The following is a 20,238-nucleotide window of genomic DNA, read 5'->3' as shown; positions in this document are numbered from 1 at the left end:
GACCCACAGTATTTATTGTTAGTATTTACTGTAAAGCTATGGAGAAGTCAGGGTAATTTTAGATGTCAATGAATTGAACAGAAATAAAGAGCTCAGATCTATCTCTCCACACTTGTATTTATATCATCTGTCTCTATCTCTATCTATAGCTATATCTTCAATTAATTTTTGACAAAGCTACAAAGGCAATTCAATGGAGAAAGCATAGTCTTTCAATAAATGGTGTTAGATCACTTGGGTAGCCTTATAATAAATAATGAGCCTTGATCTACACCTCACTCTAAATAAAAATTAACTCAAAATGGATCATAGATCTAAATACAAAACTCAAACCCACAAGGCTTCTAGAAGACAGCAGGAAAAAAATCTGTGATCTTGGGTGAGAAAATCCTAAGATTTCTTAGATAGGACATCGGAAGCGTGGTTGGTATGAGAGAAAAATGGATAGACTGGATTTCATCAAAAGGAAGAAGTTTTGGGGGCACCTGGGTGACTCAGTGGGTTAAGCCTCTGCCATCAGCTAAGGTCCAGGTCTCTGGGTCCTGAGATTGAGCCCCACATCGGGCTCCCTGTTCAGCGGGGAGCCTGCTTTCCCCCTCTCTTTGCCTGCCTCTCTGCCTAGTTGTGATCTCTCTGTCTGTCAAATAAATAAATTAAATATTTTTTTTAAAAAAGGAAGAAGCTTTATTCTTGGGAAGACAATTTTAAGAAAATAAAAAGACAAAATGCAGATTGAGAAATTTTTTTAATTGAGGTATGCTTGACAAATAAAAGGATTTCTACCATCAAGCTTTATAACACCATCTCCCTTACCTCAGGTATTTACCATTAGAGTTGCTGTTACTGCTGTTGAGAGCACTTAAGTAAGTTAAATTAAGCACTTAAGTAAGCACTTAAGTTCTATTGTTTCAGCGAATTTCAATTACAGAATATGGTATTATCACTATAGTCATCATATTATACATTAGTTTCTCAGACCTTGTTCCTCTTTTTTTTAAAATTTAATTAATTTATTTAAAATAGTCTCTACACCCAACGTGGGGCTCAAACTCACCACCATAAGATCAAAAGTCACATGCTCCACGGACTGAGCCAGCCAAGGTGCCCCAGATAATATTCCTCTTCTAAATAGAAGATGGTAGCCTTTCACCAGACTCTCTCTGTTTCCCTCACCCTCCACTTCCTGGCAATCACCAACCTACTCTCTGTTTCTATGGGTTTGGTTTTTGGATTTCACATATAAGTGGGATCTTGCAGTATTTGTTTTTCTCTGTCTGGCTTGTTTCACTTAGCATAATGCCCTCCAATTTCATTCATGTTGTTGCAAATGGCAGGATTTTCATCTTTTTAAAGACTGAATGATAAATGATAAATGTTATTAGATGTAGAAAGACACTTACATTGTTTTTATACCTTGGTTATTGAGCATAATGTTGCATAAACATGAGAGCACAGGTATCTCTTTAAGATAATGAATTGTTTCCTTTGGATATACACCCGGAAATGGAATTGCTGGATCATATGGTAGTTTTATTTTTAATTTCTTGAGGAACTTGCATATTGTTTTCTATCTTGGCTATACAAGTTTATGATCCCATCAACAGCATGTGAATTTCTTTTTTCTTCATATCCTCGCCAGTATTTCTTATCTCTTGTCCTTTTGATAATAAACAACCTAACAGTTGTGAGGTAATAGTCCATTGTGGTTTTCATTTACTTTTCCTGATGATTAGTGATGTTGAGCATGTTTTCATGTACTTTTTGACATTTGTATGTCTTCTTAGGAAAAATGTCTTTGGACATCCTTTGCTCATTTTTAAATTGGGTTATTTATTTTTTGTTTTTTTTTTTGGTTCTTTTTGGGTTTGATTTGGTTTCTTTTGTTTATTTGCTAGTGAGCAGTATGAGTTCCTTGTACATTTTGGATATTAACTTCTTATTAGACATGTAGTTTGCAAATATTTGCTCCCATTTCATAGGTTGCCTTTTCATTTTGTTGATGGTTTCTTTTGCTGTGTAGAAGCTTTTAATTTTGATGTAGTCCTAATTGTATATTTTCCTTTTGTTGACTTTACTTTTGATTAATGACAAATTGGCACAGGAAAATTTTTAGAATGATAAAATGGCTCTGTATTTTATTTAGAGTGGTGGTTCTGTGACACTGTGTGTTTTTTAAACTTACAGAACTATGTATTTAAAGGGTCAAATTGATCTGTACATAATTTCTACATCAGTAAAAAAATGAAAATAACAAAATTATTGTTCCAAGGGATAGAAAGTATAGGGGGTGTAGTATGAGAATGTCTAACATACATTTTTTTTTTAAGATTTTATTTATTTATTTACAGACAGAGATCACAAGTAGGCAGAGAGGCAGGCAGAGAGAGAGGGGGAAGTAGGCGCCCTGCTGAGCAGAGAGCCCGATATGGGGCTCAATCCCAGGACCCTGAGACCACGACCCAAGCCCAAGGCAGAGGCTTTAACCCACTGAGCCACCTAGGCAACCCTCTATCATACTTTAATAGGTTTTCCAGAAGGAAATAATGGAGAGGATAAAAAAGATGCGATATTTAAAGAGATTATAGCTTACATTTTCTAGGATCTGTGAAAGACAAAATTAGCAATTATGGGAGGGAAAATATATGCCAATCAGGATAAATAAAAGGAAATCCACACCTAGACACTATGTAGTGAAGACAAAGATAAATCTTAAAAGCAGTTGCAGAAGAAAGACAATCCACAAGAATTACAATTGGAATAATTATAGACTCCTTTGCAGATAAAATAGATGCCAGGAGATAGAAAAATTATCTTTAAAGTGGTAACAAGTGGTAAAGAACTGTCAACCAAAATTTCTGTACCTAAAAAAAAAATAAATCTGACTTTAAATAATATGAAAAATTAAGACATTTTTAGATAATCACAAAATGGCAGTGTTTACCTCCAAAAGACATGACTATTAAAGCTTTCATTATATATATTTCAAGAAGAAGAAAATGGCCCTGGAAAGATAGTCTAAAATATAAGAAACAGTGATGAGTAAAGAAATTGGTCAATCACGTAGACATATTTAAGTAAATGTAGTCTGCATTTAATAATAATATTTAAACATTGGGGATTAAAAGGAAAGAAAATACTTGAGAGTAGTAGCTTGCCATTAAGGAGTGGGTGGTCTTTTTTTTTTTTTTTTAAGATTTTATTTATTTATTCAACCAAGAGAGAGATCCCAAGTAGGCAGAGAGGCAGGCAGAGAGAGAGGGGAAAGCAGGCTCCCTGCTGAGCAAAGAGCCCAATGCGGGGCTCGATTCCAGGACCCCGAGACCATGACCTGAGCCGAATGCAGAGGCTTAACCCACTGAGCCATCTAGGCACCCCAAGGAGTAGGTAATCTTAGTAAACAATTCCAAAGCTCTCATTTGTTTGAGAGAGGACTTAAATAACTGATCAACTTAAGACTTTGTATAGTATGCAGAAAAAAAATGTAAGGAGAACCACTAAAAGAAGAGCAACAAAGTATAGAGTGTAGAACGTGCACATCAATGAAATGGGGTGAAGGGAATGCAGGCAGAACATCAAGAAAGGAAGAAATCAATCAGCCCCCAAAAAGGACAAAGAGGAGAACAAAGACACATAGAAAGAAACCTTACAAATAGAAAGAACAATGTGAAATAGGAAACAATTCTAAATATGTATACATGAATGGAATACTTACTTGTGAGTTTATCAGTTAAAAGGAAGAAATTGTTAGATTAATTAAAAAAATCCAACTATACGGTGTTTCCTAGAAATATACTAAAATAAAAAAATTAAAAATGAAAAGATGGAAATTGTGTATAAGGTAAAAGACAGCTCAGTAGCTGTATTAATATCAAAGAAAACAGACGGTCAAAAACCTGTTGCAACATAGTGAAAAAGGCTTAATAAGAAAGACTTCAAATGACAAATTCATGTGTACTTAATAATAGTCTCAATAAGTCATTGAAATAGAGAAATCAACTCGCTGGTCATCACAGTGGGAGATTCCAACACATTTCCTTAATTATTGCTGATTTAGGCACACTCCTGTCCTGATGAATACTATTCAAACTTGATTTTCTTATGAAGAGATGTATTGAAAAGAGCAAGCACAGAAGAGGAAGTAAGCAGGTTTCCCTAGGAAAGAGTATCCAAAAAGTAGTTGGCTTGTGTTTTTACTCACCATCAATGTAGAGATCCATCTGTCAATTAAGAGAGGAGCTATGGGCCCATGGATGAGCCAATGTGAAAAACAAAGGTCACATTCTGTGAGATTCTATGTTCTCAAAAGAAGGAAACGTCATTACATGGTTGGTGCCAGTGGTTTTCATATCCTATTTTAGAATTTTCCTGAAGGTCCCACTATAACATATATCCATGAGGATCTTTTATTTAAGGAAGCAGTTGGTAAGTGGATTAACTTTCTCAGACCGAAGTATCTGTTTCCATTCTAACAGTATCCTCTTTCTTTCCTCCTTTTCCCTTTCCCTCTTTCTTTCTTTTCCTTCCTTCCTTCCCTCCCTCCTTCCTTCCTTCCTTCCTTCCCTTTCTCTCTCTCTCTCTCTTTCTTTCTTTCCAGATTTTATTTATTTATTTGACACAGGGATAGAGAGAGAGAGAGAATGAGCACAGGCAGGGGGAGCAGGAGAGGGAGAAGCAGACTCCCCTCTGAGCAGGGAGCCGGATTCTGGCAGGCTGAATAGAGGACCCTGGGATCAATCGAGGAGCCAAAGGCAGACGCTTAATGACTGAGCCACCCAGGCCCCCCTCACAGTACCCTCTTTCCAGATACACTTGGTAAACTGAGTTAGTAACCGAAGGTACTTGGTCAACATGGAATCAGATAAATGATTTTTTTTTTGGAAGAATATTTTGCTACTTTACGTTTTCACAAATTATGTCTAATATTCTGCATGAATTTTTCTTTCTTTTTTTTTTTAAAGATTTTATTTATTTATTTGACAGAGAGAGATCACAAGTAGGCAGAGAGGCAGGCAGAGAGAGAGGAAGGGAAGCAGGCCGCCTGCTGAGCAGAGAGCCCGATGCGGGACTCGATCCCAGGACCCTGAGATCATGACCTCCGAAGGCAGTGGCTTAACCCACTGAGCCACCCAGGCACCCTGCATGAATTTTTCTGAACAATTTTTTTTTTTTTTACCTTTACTAACTCCTTCTAATAGTAATTAATTTAAAAAGTGCTGCCACAGTTACGAGAATTTAGAAATTATTATGAATCCTCTTTTAGTAGTATACTGATGCTACTGAAGTCTGGACTTTCTGTAAAAAGTTCTTGAAGACTTGAAATTATCTGGTCAAATAGCGAGCCATGCTCAGCGTGACCATACTGGAAATGAAGACAGTGGTGTGGTCCTAGGAGTGAGTCTCACAGCAGATGCAGGCATAAAGGGAACTTCGACGTTATGATTTGGAGCTGGCTTTGCATATTGTGCAAAAGGTGAGCCCAGTCAAAAAAATGGTTGGGAGGAACTGCTTGCCTGAGCAAGAAAAAAGATTGACATTTCCAGATAGGTTCAAAGAATTTAAAGTGAAAGTAAAACTTTCAAACTTTTAGAAGAAAATGTAGAATATCTTCATGGGCTGGTAAAGGTAAGGAGTTTCTAAAATAAGACACAAAAAGCATCAGGGAGTACCTGTTCAAGTGGAGCACCTGCATATTCTACCACTGAGCAGTTCCAATTTGGGGCATTTGCCGTAGAGAAACCCTCATTTGGCTGGGGAAATTCCAACATGAATGTCCATAGCAACATTGTTTACGATAGCAGAGGTTGGAAACAACCTAGCATGACTTTTTTTTTTTTTTAAGATTTTATTTATTTATTAGAGAGAGAGAGAGAGAGCACACAAGCAGGGGTAGGGGCAGAGGGAGAAGACTCCTCTCTGAGCAGGGAGCCCGATGCGGGGCTAGTTCCCAGGACCCTGGAATTATGACCTGAGCCTGGACAGATGTTTAATGGATTGAGCCACACAGGTGCCTGCTAACATGACCTTAGTAGAAAAACAGAGATATGTGTGTTTTTTTTTTTCATTTAGTAGAATTCTTGCTCTGCCTTTTCCAAACAAAATGAGAAGTGTCAAAAGCAGATGGTAGAAAAGCACAGACAGTATGATACGAGTCATATCAAATTTTAAGATATAAAAAAATAATACTTGAAACATTTTAAAAGATATATACCTATGTAAGGGAGTATAAACAAATATAAGGGAATCAGAAACACCAAAATCAGGTGCTGGTTTTCTCTGAGAACGAGGGAAGGAAGGAGTAAAATTGTGATAACATACACAGGGATCTTTAAATGTACTCATAGTATTCTATTTAAGGAGAAAATTCATATTTGAAAGGTGACTGAGGGGAAATGCAAAACTTTTATATTAGTATTATAAACTGAAAAATTAAATATTCACTAAAATTTATTTTTTGATACTAAGATTAGAAGGAATTTATGATGAGCACAGAATGGTCATTAATTGGTCATAACTCAATTTCACAAAACATTGCCCTGTTTGTTCACTCACCTTATATACCAGATGGGGTTTTAGCTGGTTTTAAGCTGTTTGCAAAAATCAAATCCATTTTCAAAGGATAAATATTTATGATCTTTTGACAACAAAGAGACTACAAGTAAAATTTTCCCAAGTACTAAAGGCAAATTTGAAAGTGGAATTCCTTCTTTTCTGGAATAATAATAAATCCTATCCCCTGCAAACCAGTGAAATAAGTGTAGAGACTTATAATTGAGTAGTTTGAAGGATGATACCACTGTGAATATGTAACTTCTGGTATGCTAGTTAAAGGGTCAATCACAATACATTGTTACCATTTTCTCCCTGAAGTTATGATAGATTTCACAGCTCATATTCTCTAAATTTAACATTAATTAAATGTATCTTTTAGTCTTATAAGTCTCTCTCTTGAAACTGGGTTCTGTACCTTAGTCAATACTAACACTTAGGCTTATCATCAACATGGTAATGAAAAAGAACCAACAATTTTCCTAAATCCTGGCTTCTTTGTATCTCACTGTTTTCATTATCATTATTATTATTACTCGGGAGTGGGAGAAGTGTGTATCATACACCTAGAAAACAGGACATCACAATAATAAGACCTTAAACATGTTCATGAAACTTGAGTAAAGCATATGCACATCTAAGTCTCATTTCCTTTGAGCCTGACTTGATAGAATTGACAGAGGGTTTAAATAGAAAAAGGTTCATAGCACTTAGCACAGTGTCTAGCATATAGTAGGTGCTCAACAGATGCTGATGGATGGTGAGAATGACAGTGACAAGGCAGCACATATATGGAATTGACTCAAATACTGAGATTGGATGATTTTACCTTTTGAATACATGAGTGAGATACATAGAATAATAACAAATAGACTTATAATGAACATTCATCTTTCAACGGCCTCTCAATGTACTTGTCAGTGTAAAATTTGGTGACTTAGGTGACATTGACGCTGAAATGATTCGGGACGCTTACAGGACCTTGACAAGCCGGGACAACCCCTTAATGATGTGAGGAAGGCCATCTTTAGTGTTTGGTCCATAAAATACAAGTGTTTATGTCCCTTCCTATTTGATGAGAGAGAGCCCACTATTTCTGCAGGAAATTTACTTCTGATCTACCCTTGGTAACTTTTACAGGCAGGTGCACCTATCCCTCAGCTGTTGTAAGGACTGGTTGCTGAAAGTCACAGCTGCACCTTCAGAGAATTTCTCTCAGCCCAGAGAGGCACAGGCAGACACAAGGAGACTGAGATTGGGGGAGGAAGCATCTGGTAGCCCGTGACTGCTGATGAAAAGATACAAAGCCCAGCTCCCTTGCCTCAGGGCAACTGACTCAATGGAGCCCTTCTCCCTTCTCCCTTCTCCCACTCCTCCTTCTTCTTCTTTTTCTTTTTCCCCAATAGTGATGTATGTTGTTTTAGGAACATTTAAAAAACAGAAATATTCGTCCCTTAGTCCAAAATTTTGTCGCAATAGAATCTTAGGATAATTTTCAGCTCCCAGATTTAGTCTTCAACTGATCATTTGCTTTCTTTCTAATTCAATATTTTTTTTTAAATTAAAGTCAGTTAGAAAACATAGTACATCATTAATTTCAGATGTAGTGTTCAGTAATTCATCAGTTGCATTTAACACGCTGTGCTCATAACATCGTTTGCCTTCGGGGGATGGGGTAATTCGATGGAGCCCCTCTTGCTCCAACTTTTTGTTCTGAAATCAGGCTAAGCGTGGGCTGCAGATAGATCCGCATCTTAGCCCAATTTCTTGCCTTGTACTATCCTGCTTCCTCATTCTTGCAGATTTTTTTTTTTTTTTCCCTGCAGAGCCCCTTCAACATATCCCTCACACAAGAATTCCAGTCTCAAGCTCGGCTTTTGGGAGGACCCAACTTAAGATACCTCCTAAGTATGTCTATTTCTACAGTTATGTTACCAATAGGAGAGATTTTTTTCTGTTGTTTCTCTTCTAGACAAACGCACAAAAATTTTTAATACCTTGTGGTTTTGGTTTTCTAGTCCCGTACTCTTATTTAGATCCTGGAGGTTAGTAACCATGATACCTTACTGCACCTCTTTTAGATCTATACATACTAAAGACAAGAAACCAAAAACAGAACAACACAAAAACAAAAATAAAAAAACCACAAAAAACACAAACCTCCGGTCCCCTGGGGCATGTGGGTGGCAACAGCATTTCAGTTTCTTTCTTAACACAGCTTCTCCCATATAGGGCAAAGCTCTAACAAGCATATCATATTAATTAAAGAACAATAATCCAAATTTCATCCTACCTTAAAAAGTCTTACCTCTAATACCACTCCCAGGGAGGTGATGGAGAGTCAAGCTTCCATATCTGATGGCATGTGTAAGGTCATGAGTTTGAAAGGGAAGAGATAGTTCACATGCCTGAATATAATTCTTCATCAACTTAACTGAAGTTTTTGAAAAATATTACATCATTTCAAACATCTGTTTCTAAGAACTGAGATAAGGTGGCGATAGGAGGTATTTCTGTCTTCTTTGCTACTAAGAACCTGTCCACAAATAGCCTTGTATTAGCTATTGAATATTATTCTCAGCTGGGCAAATTCCCAACCACGATTTGACTTTAAATTTCTATTCCAGGCCGTGGTATTTGCATCCCATCAGAAGCTGAGTAGTTCGTGTGCAGCAGCCTTAGTTTTTTATGATCCTATTCCTGCTAGACCTTTTGGGGGCATTTGGCGTTTCTAACACAAATGCAATCTGGCTGTCCTAGACAATAACTGAGGTTTGTCCATCACTCACCCCCACAAAAATGCCCCTTGTTATTGGCAAGGTGGAGAGCTATAGGGTGGTCCGTGCTTCATCTGATTTCCCATCGGAAGTGGCTGATGTTGCAAAAAAGTGGAAAAATGTATGCGTGAGAGGAAATGGGGAGGGAGCCAGGGAAAGTCGGAGGAGCCCTCAGAGAGCAATGGGAGTCGGACCCTAATGAAGAGGGGAGGGAGGAATGTTGGGAAGAGGCATCTCAGAGTACTATGCAGGGTAAGGAAGTTTCTGCTAGGTAGTTGGAGAGATTTCAAACCATAGCTGCCACCTGAGGGCTTCTTCACCTTTCAAGAACAGGACTGCCATGCTTGGTCATTGGCTGGGAGCAGTCTGTGGGAAGCCTGGTGTTGGCACAGCTGTGGAAATGGGTTTCAGAGTGTAGAAGGCAGGACCTTTGGTGAGTCAAACCTCCCAAAGCTGGGGGTCTGTGAGGCTAGTATTCTCCTGGTTGTCAAAGGCACCCTACCATTTTCAGACAATGGGATGAGAAAAGAAAGATAGAAGATAGAAACTGGGGGGCACCCGGGTGGCTCAGTGGGTTAAGCCTCTGCCTTTGGCTCAGGTCATGCATGATCTCAGGGTCCTGGGATCAAGCCCCACATGGAGCTCTCGGCTCAGCAGGGAGCCTGCTTCCCCCTCTCTCTCTGCCTCTCTGCCTACTTTTGGTCTCTGTCTGAGAAAATAAATGAATACAATCTTAAAAAAAAAAAGAAAAAGAAAAGAAATTGGTTGTAGTTGATGTAGAGATGTTTGGATTCAAGGCAAGGTTTTCTCTTGTTTTTTTGAATGAGAAGAACTTCAGTATGTTTGTAAGTCCAGAGGAGGAAGTCTGCACAATGGAAGAAGTTAAAGAAGAGGAAGAGAGGAAGAGAAAGGAGGAAAAGTTGGGCAGGGTCTTTGTGAGTGAGAGAGAATTAGTTAACTGTGAAGGAAGAAGACTTCAGAGAAAGAAAGAAGAAACTGGATAAAGGTTATGGCTTTGAGGAGTGGTATCTTATTCCCTGGGATAATGTCTGAACATGGGTTGAGGTTGAACATTGTTGGAAGTTGAAGGGACTTGTGCTTGGTTTTTTCAGTTTCATTCAAAATCGGAAGAAAAGCATCAGGCACACTACTGGAAGGTTTAGTCTTAAACAGGAGGTACTCCATCCTCTGAGGATGAAGCAAAAACAGGAATGATTGGGCTTAAAGACTGTAGATGTGGTATCAAATTATGGGAGAGAAAGGTTGAGGACCTCAATTCCTTGATGAAGTAGGCAGCAAAGTTATCTGCTAAAGATATTATTTATTTGTAGCTCTTCTCACATGACAAAATTCTATACATTAAACTACAGCAGAAATAATACTTAATATATTAAAATTAACATGTCAAATATTCCTTTTATATTAAGATGATTATCTATTATATACCTCTTTTGTAGGCATTGTATGTGTCTGTTTCTTGGTGTATAACCCAAAACTCTAATATAGTTTCCTGGTTTAATTTGGAATTTCAAAAACTGATATTATATTGAATTTATGTTATTTTCAATGAGAAAAAAATAACTGGAGATATACTGTCAGTGTATTATGTATATTTGCTGCCAAATTTAATAAAAACAAAAACACTTTTGAACCATGTAATTTATCTATTAAAATAATTTCATCATATACTGAGCATATACTGGTTTATCCTATCAAAAAGTAGACATCAAAGTATTTCATAATTGGAGGGGGACTTGGACATCATTGGTTTCTAATGTGGAGCTTCAGACTTGCTGACTCTATAAATTGAACAATAAAGGTTGAAGGCTCTTTCTTTCTTTCTTTCTTTCTTCTTTCTCTTTCTCTCCTTCTCTTCCTTCCTTCCTTCCTTTTTTTCTTTCCTTACTTCCTTCCTTCCATCCTGTCTTTCTATTTGTCTTTCTTTCTGATCTATTTTCAAAAATTTAAACCCCATATGGAAATTACCCATATGAAGGCTGAGGTTACAATGATTTGAAATGATTTCAATTCAGTGGGGCCACTCTTCAGAAGCTCCAATGAGACTTTGAAATATTAAAATACAGAAAATACATTAATCATTATTTAATCAATGAGTTTTAAAAATACACAAAGGCTTCTGAAATACAGGATTTGGGGTTGGGGAGGATTATAAAAGTTTGAGGTAACTGGTCATAAAATTTTTGGGAAAAACTGATTTCATCTAATCCTGTAATTTGCAGATGAGGAAACTAGTTCACCAAATATCATATCATGGTTCGTTGGTAGTAGAGCCAGCTTTAGGATTTGCCGATTTTGGAAGTTGAGAAAAAATTACCTAACATGCTATTTTCTTGGGTGTTAGGAGTCTTGCATTTTGTAGCATTTTTGTTTAGTGTTCTTAATTCCAAATGCTTCATATTTTGTTTGGAGGTGCTTTGGGAAAGAGTATGTATGAGTAGGAAACATTCTAGTCCAAACACTAGGCCAACTTTCCAGTAAAGTGGTTTAAAAAAAATTCCACAGAAGTAATTGAAGAGCAAAAACTTTCAAAAGAGTCTTCATAGAAGAGGTGCCATTAAAGCCTAATTAATTTCAAAGTCCATCTTCCATTCTTCATAATTTTAGGGTAGACCTCATTCCTATCTACTCTAGTTCCAACAGTACTTTAAACAGAGCACATAATTCGACTGTTAGTGGATGAGTCCGCAAAAAGAAAACCGATTTTTGACTCTTCTACAGTTTTAATCTGAAGTGTGTGTACTAAATGTATACATTCTCATCAAATAATTAACATATATTCACAATTAACAAACAGGGACAATCTTTATACACAAACTCTGTTGCCACTGTAATTTTTAGAACATTGATCCCACCAGCAAGAGAGGAGACAGTTGTGCCCTTTTACAGATAGAGGATTTGAATAAAGACTATAAGAGACAATCACAATTAGAGGTTCAAACGATAGTTTTCTATCTTGTGGAATGTTTTAATATTTTCTTCCTTATATTTCTTTATTCTTCCTCCTCATATTTCTTTAGACAACACAGTCATTTCTTCCTAATTTTTTCTTTCTTTTTAGAGAGGGGAGGTTGTCTCCTGATGGTCTACAAGAAGTTCCTTCATAACTGTAGCTGAACCAGAAATGGAATATTTCATAATTCTTACAGCTCACTGATGCAGTATCTCAAGATTTTAAGATCATTTTCTAGTCCACAGTTTTAAAACTTCTTAATCAGAGTTTTATAGCGAATGGTAATAGGTAGTTGCATGCATCCATTTTCTATGATATCCAATCCCATGTCAATTAAAATTCAGACTTCATTTTAGTATCAAATGAACAGAGCAGAATGAACAAGGCTGAGACCTAGTCATTGTCATAGATGCAACCTGAAAAAAAAAATACAAATTTCAATAGAGTTATACAAAACACATACCTTCTAAGCTTTCCAAGGCTAGAAATGTGGGTAATTCACACTCACCCAGTTTAGGGTTAAAAAAAAATGTAGAAAAAGGTAGAATTGGCTCACTTTGTGAAAAGTAGTTACATGGAAGACCATATATGGATTTACTTTACATTGTTCAGTATATAATTCTAACAAAGTTCTGGACAGATTTATTCTTTTTTTTTAAGTTTTTATTTATTTATTTGAGAGAGGGAGAGAGAGAAAGCAGGGGATGGGGGAGGGTCAGAGGGAGAAGTAGACTCCCCCCCAACCCCTGCCCCCAAGCAGGGACCCCCCATGTGGGACTGGATCCTAGGATTTCAAGATCATGACCTAAGCCTAAGGGAGTCTCTTAACCAAATGAGCCATCCAGATGCCCTGGACAGATTTATTTTTTATCAAAATGAGACTCAGAATTATTTTATCTGGCACTTAATTAAATGTATTTTTTGGTAGTTTTCTAAATGAGATTGAAGTTGTTAAATATCAGTAAGAATCATAAGTTTAAAAGGAAACTAAAAGGCCACATGAGTAATTCTATGCGTCACTTCAGTTGAGATTAATTTTTTAAAGATTGTAATTTATAAATATGTGATGCTAAAAGAATATTAGTGAGTATTACAGGTTATGAATTAAAATATGTAGACTTGACCTACTAATTGGTCAAGTCTACATATTTTAAAGGATGAAAGTTATTTGACCAATTAGTAGGTCAAGTCTACATATTTTAAAGGATGAAAGTTATTTGTATTAAGATTAATGGTAAAATAAAAAGTTCACATTATTTTCGTACTTTTGTTTTCAGAGAAAATAAACAAGATTCTTCCTTGATTTCCAGTCGTGTGCAAAAACAATTTCTTAAATTATACCAGAGCATTTACCTTTCCTAACATTTTCAAGTGATTCAAATTCTGATCAGATTGAAAAGCTCTAATTAATCCAGCAAGCTATTTTTAGTATTTATAAGAACAGTAAATTCACTGTTATTGTTCTCAATGGTGGGTGCCACGTGGGACTTACCATCAGCAATGTCATCGTAGATCTCTCCATCACTGTAAATGTAGACAATAATTTTTTTAAAAGAAAATATGTTCTTAACATGAAGGCAATCTCTAGATTAAAAAGTTAGTAATATGATCTTATATGACACAATGAAACATTTAAAGGTGAGAAGTTAAATGTGAATTTATAAGTGGGAAGAAATTTTGTATTCATCTACACCATCTTTCATTCATTTAACCTAATTCTCTGAGAATAATATAAAAAAAAGAAATAGAATAATTTTGACCTAAAAAAATGAGTGCATCATTTTTGCATTTCTAATAATTTATAAATATTAATTATAAAATACATAAATATTAGTTTCAAAATGAGTAGCCAAGATATGGTTAGCATGGTGATTCTTATGTTATATAATTCTAAAAATATTTATGGTTATAGGCTGATGCATAATAATAGTTCTGGCTACTTTTTACACATTTTGGTTCTACTTGGTCCCAAATCTTTGTAAAATATTCTGTTCTATACACTTAATAAGTCCTTCCTATGTACGAGGAGATATAAACATGGGTAAAATGCAAGCTTCAATTTCAAGAATCTTATAATCTAATGGAGGAGAGAAAGATATACAAGTAATTAAAATAGGAAGTATTGTAAATGCAAATATAGGCTTGAAATGTAGAACACAGTTTCAAAGTTCAGAAATGTAAGGTGACTGTCACCTTGACCAGACTCACTTTTGGTCCCTGTACTATCTCTGCTTTTGTCATGGAAACAGCAGCAAGCCCTCCCAGTTGCTGCCAACTATGGCAGATGCTGTAGGCTTCCTCTGTCTTCTGTTTGGATCCTTTCTCTGAGATTAAGGGAATCCTTAGCTAATGGAAATCTGATACGAATGCAAAAAGGACAGATTTTCCTATCATCTATTCAATAAACACTTGCTAAGTAATCACTTCAACAGATGGTGAACCAATAATTACTTAGACCATACTCTCTAACTTCTCTTTTCCTCATCCTCTAATAATCGCTGATGAAGATTACTTGCCACATAGTCGTTCCTTGAAATTAGTATCTTTCATAAAATAGAGAAGTGCTTGCCTACCATTGTGATTAATGCTCTGAGAAAAAGAAAAGTATTCTAATTATTTTTCTTTTCACTCTTTACTAGTTTCCTGACAAAGCATTAGCATTGATATGTCTCTTTCTGATGGGTGTCAGGTTTTTCATGGATACGGTTTGTGAATCTTCCTTGATTTTTTTATTATGCAGAATTCTGTAAATCTTTATGTTGGCATATGCACCTGATAATGGAGTTCACTTTGTGCACTGATATACTTGGAACAGAATCTTACAACGTCTGAGGGGAACTCTCATAGAACACTAGTACCAGACTGTGACAACGTCTTATTCATAAGAATAGGAGAATCATTGATGACAATCTTTATTCTGGCATGCTACCAAAGGGCAACTTAATACTCTACTATGCCTAATAAAGAAAAGCCCTCAGTTGGGGTCAAATTACTAACAAGTGACATTAGTACCTACTGTGTAGACATTAATCGGTCCCTGATTAATTCAATTCAACCAACCGCATTTATCAGTAAGTGAAAGGCAACATTTTAATGAAAGTGTTAGTGGTTTTCCCCTGTCTCCAATTTTGCTATGTCTGTCTCAAATGAATGTTTATGACTATGAACTGTATACTCACGAACGAGAAGAGTTCTTGTTTATTTAAGAGTGACACTTTATGAAAACCTTAACTTTATGATGGGTAGTACCACACTGATATTAGTATAGCAATTGTTTTTAAATTTGTTTATGACAGTTTAGTAGATTATATTATTTAGATGATATTAGGAATCTTTCTTAAAGAATTACATAATACTCTTTATTAGTAGTAGAAGAAAATGAACTTACTTGTCCACCAAGTAACTCCGAAGGACATAACCATCTATGAAAAAAAAAAAAGAAAGGAAATTCTATTAATAGTACAGATTTGAATAATCTTTACTGTTTCTTTTAAGAAAGTGAAATAGAATTGAATATCTAATGTAATGTGCTTTGATATAATGTGATATAGTATACTGAATAACTCTATTTCCAAATACGACCTATTTTTCTTATTCATGTCCACTTTTCTCCCCTTTCTTTTCCTTTTCTATTTTTTTCTCTCTCTCTCCTACAAGTCTCTTTTCCTCCATTTATGAGCTTTCCCCTTAAAGATAAACAATTTGTCTTCTTCTCCAAGCTACTGCATGCAGTAGCACAGGGCTTTTCCAAATTCTACTCTATTTCTTCATAGTGTTACCCATGTGACCCTGTCCTAGGAAGAATTTATAGTTTCTCTAAATAGAAAAATAGTTTGTATGTAGGTATTTCAAATACCATCAGATCAAAGCCTTAAGTTTTAAAATGTTATTATATTGAATAGAGTCAAAATTGTTCAACTCCCCTTGCAGATCAGCAATCTTGCAATTCCTTGGGGGAGTAAGCATTCTAAATGGTCTCAAAATAGTTCTCAAGTTCAGCGTGGAAGGTCTTCCATACTGCTTTTGCCATTTGACAGAGTGTCGACATGTGCATTTTCATCTTTCATGATACAAATCATTATTAGAAGAACACACAGCAGGCATTCTAGTGATTCTCCTGTTAAGTAGGAAGTAGACCATACTTTATGCAAAAAAAAGCAAAGTTTTTTTTAAACACCTTATCTTTGCCCCTATTATGCAAAACAATCCTAAGAAAAGATACAGACTATTTTTTTTTTGAGAAAATTTCTGTTGACATTTAATTAATATTACTAGTCTTTGGAATTATTAGTTTTGTGTTAGCACCTAAACTCTACTATATGCTTGAGATTAGTAGCTTTCATTGCCTTGTCAATACAGCCTCTAAATTCTTTCAGAGTCAATCTATTGAGCTCGGTCCACTTTAAGATTTTATTTATTTATTTGACAGAGAGAGATCACAAGCAGGCAGAGAGGCAGGCAGAGAGAGGAGGAAGCAGGCTCCCTGCTGAGCAGAGAGCCCGATGCGGGCCTCGATCCCAGGACCCTGAGATCATGACCTGAGCAGAAGGCAGCGGCTTAACCCACTGAGCCACCCAGGCGCCCTAGCTCGGTCCACTTTAGATCTAATTTTTATTAGGGTAAATGTGTAAAAAATTATAAACATAGCAAAGAGTAATACAGATGATATTAACATAAACAGAATGATGTCATATTGCCATTGATTTAACATTCAAAAACATTTTTTTTTAAAAAGTGGGATCATACAAATGAAACTCTAGATTGAAACTTAAGAAAATGAACTTTCCCTTGAAATATTCCAGAGTGAAAAAAAACCCTCCACTGAAATATTTTATCAAGAAATTCACCCCTTTTTAATGAAAATTTTATTAGAATCCTATTTGGAAAAGGAAACTGAAAGTTATCTCTGAATTCCTGTAGTATGGAAATAATGAAGCATGTGTCAAAATGATAAAAGCACAAAAATGTAATATTTTTCTCAGACTCTGAGAAGTTAGATCTTGTTATACCTTCTTTTTTTATTTCAGTTAAGGCAAAAGTAGCAAAAATTATTACTGTAAGAACATCTAAAGTTAATATTCTTGGTTGCCTTTGATACTACAGTTCTTCTATTCATTTCATGTTAACAGACTTCTAAAAAATTTAGGGTATATATCATAATTTAACATAATTTTTAAAGGGGGATAAGCTCATCTCTAAAAAATTCAATTCTATGTGTGTCTGTCAAAAGAGAAAAATCTATGCAGATAACAAGTTTTCAGAACGAACTGTGAATTTCATGTCATGGTCCCAATAACTGAAATCTATCTTTACCTGTCCTGGTGTTTGGAGCTAAAATAAAATGTGAACATTTCTCTATAGACAGTAATAGTCCAAACTTTTTGTTTCCATTAGTTAGAAACGGTGGCTCTGCTTTTGTTACTTTTTTTTTTTTTTACATTTTTTTTTTCTTAAAACAAATTGGAAAATAAAAGAATACAATAATAAGTGTTCCCATGAGATATTCATGTTTAAGTTAATAATTTAAAAGTAATGACATGGAGGAGCTGAAGCTTTTGACAGTGAAGGAAATCTCTGTGAGCTGTTCAGGCTTTGGAATGTCTCTGAACTAATATTAGAAGATACAAAATTAGAGAAATACATACAAAATTAAAGCTATTGCCAGAGACTGGACTTATGACAGTATCAAATATATTCCTGTTTTGTTCTTTTTTAAAGAAAGTCTTTAGGAAATTTAAAGAAATAAAGAACAAAACAAAGAGAATATAATCACCATTTTTGGAAATTAAAGGTTTTTATTTTCCTTTGCTTTTAGGTAATCTTTTAAGAACTCGTGTATGCTAAAATTGTGTAGACCTGGATAAAGAACTGTCTGTAGTAATTAAGCATTAAATAGTCGTTTACATGACCGAAGTTAATAACTATGATAAACAGCTTAATAATCTGTCTTCACAAAATTAATTATAAAAAATATTTTTTAGGTTCTCAAACCCCTATTACATTTCCTCCTATGTCTTGGTTGTTCCAGAGCTCTAAGGAATGGCTTTTCTTTCCATTGAATGCTCTGCTGTGACTGTTGCTTCTGTGTCTGAGCTACATAAATATGAATGATTATGAATATTACTTAAGAAAAATGTATCAAGGAGATGCAGTGTGGGATGGTACTGTACTGCTTTATATTAATTTCCTGAAATGATGTTATAATTTGGGACTCATTAGCTATAAAATTATTATTATATAGCATTTTTATGGCATTAATGACTTTTAAAAAAGATTTATATTTATTTATTTGACAGAGAGAGAGATCACAGGTAGGGCAGAGAGGTAGGCAAAGAGAGAGGGGGAAGCAGGCTCCATGCTGAGCAGAGAGCCCGAAATGGGGCTCAATCCCAGGACCCTGAGATCATGACCTGAGCCAAAGGCAGAGGCTTAATCCACTGAGCTACCCAGGCGCCCTAGGATTAATGACTTTTAATACAGCCTGGGTTTCACTGTCTAGTACCTTTAAAAATCTCTAAAACTTCATTTGATTAAAAGCATGATTGATTAATGACAGTGTTGAAAAAAGTGACCCACTATGAATTTTTATATTTTCTATGATCTTTCCCTTATAGTTCCTAGAAATAACATTTTTTTAAAGATTTTGTTTATTTATTTATTTATTTGACAGACAGAGATCACAAGGAGGCAGAGAGGCAGGCAGAGAGAGAGGAGGAAGCAGGCTCCCTGCTGAGCAGAGAGCCCCATGCTCGATCCCAGGACCCTGGGATCATGACCTGAGCCGAAGACAGAGACTTTAACCCACTAAGCCACACAGGCACCCCCATTTTTTGCAGTAGAAAAATGATCTCTTTGCTTCAGTGTTCCATGTATATCCATCATAAGGAGTATTAATGAAAAATACAATGAAATAAGCAAAAAAGTCATCGTCGCCCCATGCTATGTAGAATGGGCACCATGTTTACTGTGGGTGCTGACTCATAAGGGGTTCTCACACCTAATATGAAATGATTATTTGGAAACTTCATATTCATACAGCAGAACAAAGTGACTTGAAACAAGTGTTTTTAAATATGTGGTGGGATAGAGCTAATTAAGAAAGTAACACCCAACCTCCACGTGTGCCAGTTCTCAGTACTGACTGACCCTTAAGAAGGGAGTCATGAATACAAAATTATGAAGGAAACACAAAAATCATCTTTGGAAAAGTTGAAAATATCTTTGTTGTGATATTTTCAAATTTCTTAATAAAAATGACAACTTTTGTTATTTCTTTATTATTTCATTTGTTGTGAGCTAAGTCCAGAAATGAAGTTCAGTTTACTCAATTTGGCCTCATGCAGTTAAAAACAATAATATCATGTTGCACAGACTTACCCATGCAAGTGAAACAATGCCTGACATCAAAGGGACATGCTCATAATATTACAGAAAGAAAAAAATAAAACACAATGTATAAAACTAAATATAGATTATTAGCCTCGTGTTATAAAAATGTTCTCTCTCCTTGTCTTCTTTCTCTCTGTCCCTCTCTCCTGATTTCTAGGGCTTCAAATCCAGGGACTTTTAAGTTTCTGAATTTAGAAAATTTTCTTCAGTGAGCATCTGCTGTTTTAAAATTGAAAACAGAATTATTTAAGCAAAGAAATGATTAATTGGATTTGAGAAAATCCAAACTATATTTGAAATTCCCTTTCCTTGATGCCCAAAGAAAATAGAGAACATTTTAACCATATATAATTCAGTTCATGTCTCCTTCCACACTTTTTGTGAAAATTTTCCTACAGGAGGTGGGGAAACATATAGCTTATGAGACATTGAGTTGTGGAATACGCTCAAATATTAAAGAGAAATTCTAAACATTTGGGAATGTGCCAGAAATACATACTTAAGATTTCAATGCCTCTTCGATATGTGTTTCCACAAGCCAGTGGGATAATTGAT

General features: G+C 35.6%; 1 protein-coding gene across 3 annotated transcripts in view; it reads right to left on the bottom strand.

The window, feature by feature from the left end:
* Positions 1–10,624: 10,624 nt before the first annotated feature.
* The window catches only part of FYB1 (FYN binding protein 1), a 155,364-nt gene continuing 145,750 nt past the window's right edge, over positions 10,625–20,238 (bottom strand). For all 3 annotated transcript variants that reach the window (XM_082723423.1, XM_082723422.1, XM_082723424.1), the window contains 3 exons: positions 15,683–15,716; positions 13,787–13,818; positions 10,625–12,710 (listed from right to left, as the gene is read on the bottom strand). In XM_082723423.1, the coding sequence (XP_082579549.1) occupies positions 12,688–12,710; positions 13,787–13,818; positions 15,683–15,716 (89 nt within the window). In that variant the 3' untranslated portion in view covers positions 10,625–12,687. The remainder of the gene's footprint in view (positions 12,711–13,786; positions 13,819–15,682; positions 15,717–20,238) is intronic.

This window comes from Mustela nivalis, assembly GCF_964662115.1.
Source record: "Mustela nivalis genome assembly, chromosome: 3".
NCBI lineage: Eukaryota > Metazoa > Chordata > Mammalia > Carnivora > Mustelidae > Mustela > Mustela nivalis.
The sequence above is the reverse complement of the archived record's forward strand: the minus strand, read 5'-3'. Positions and strand labels throughout refer to the sequence as shown.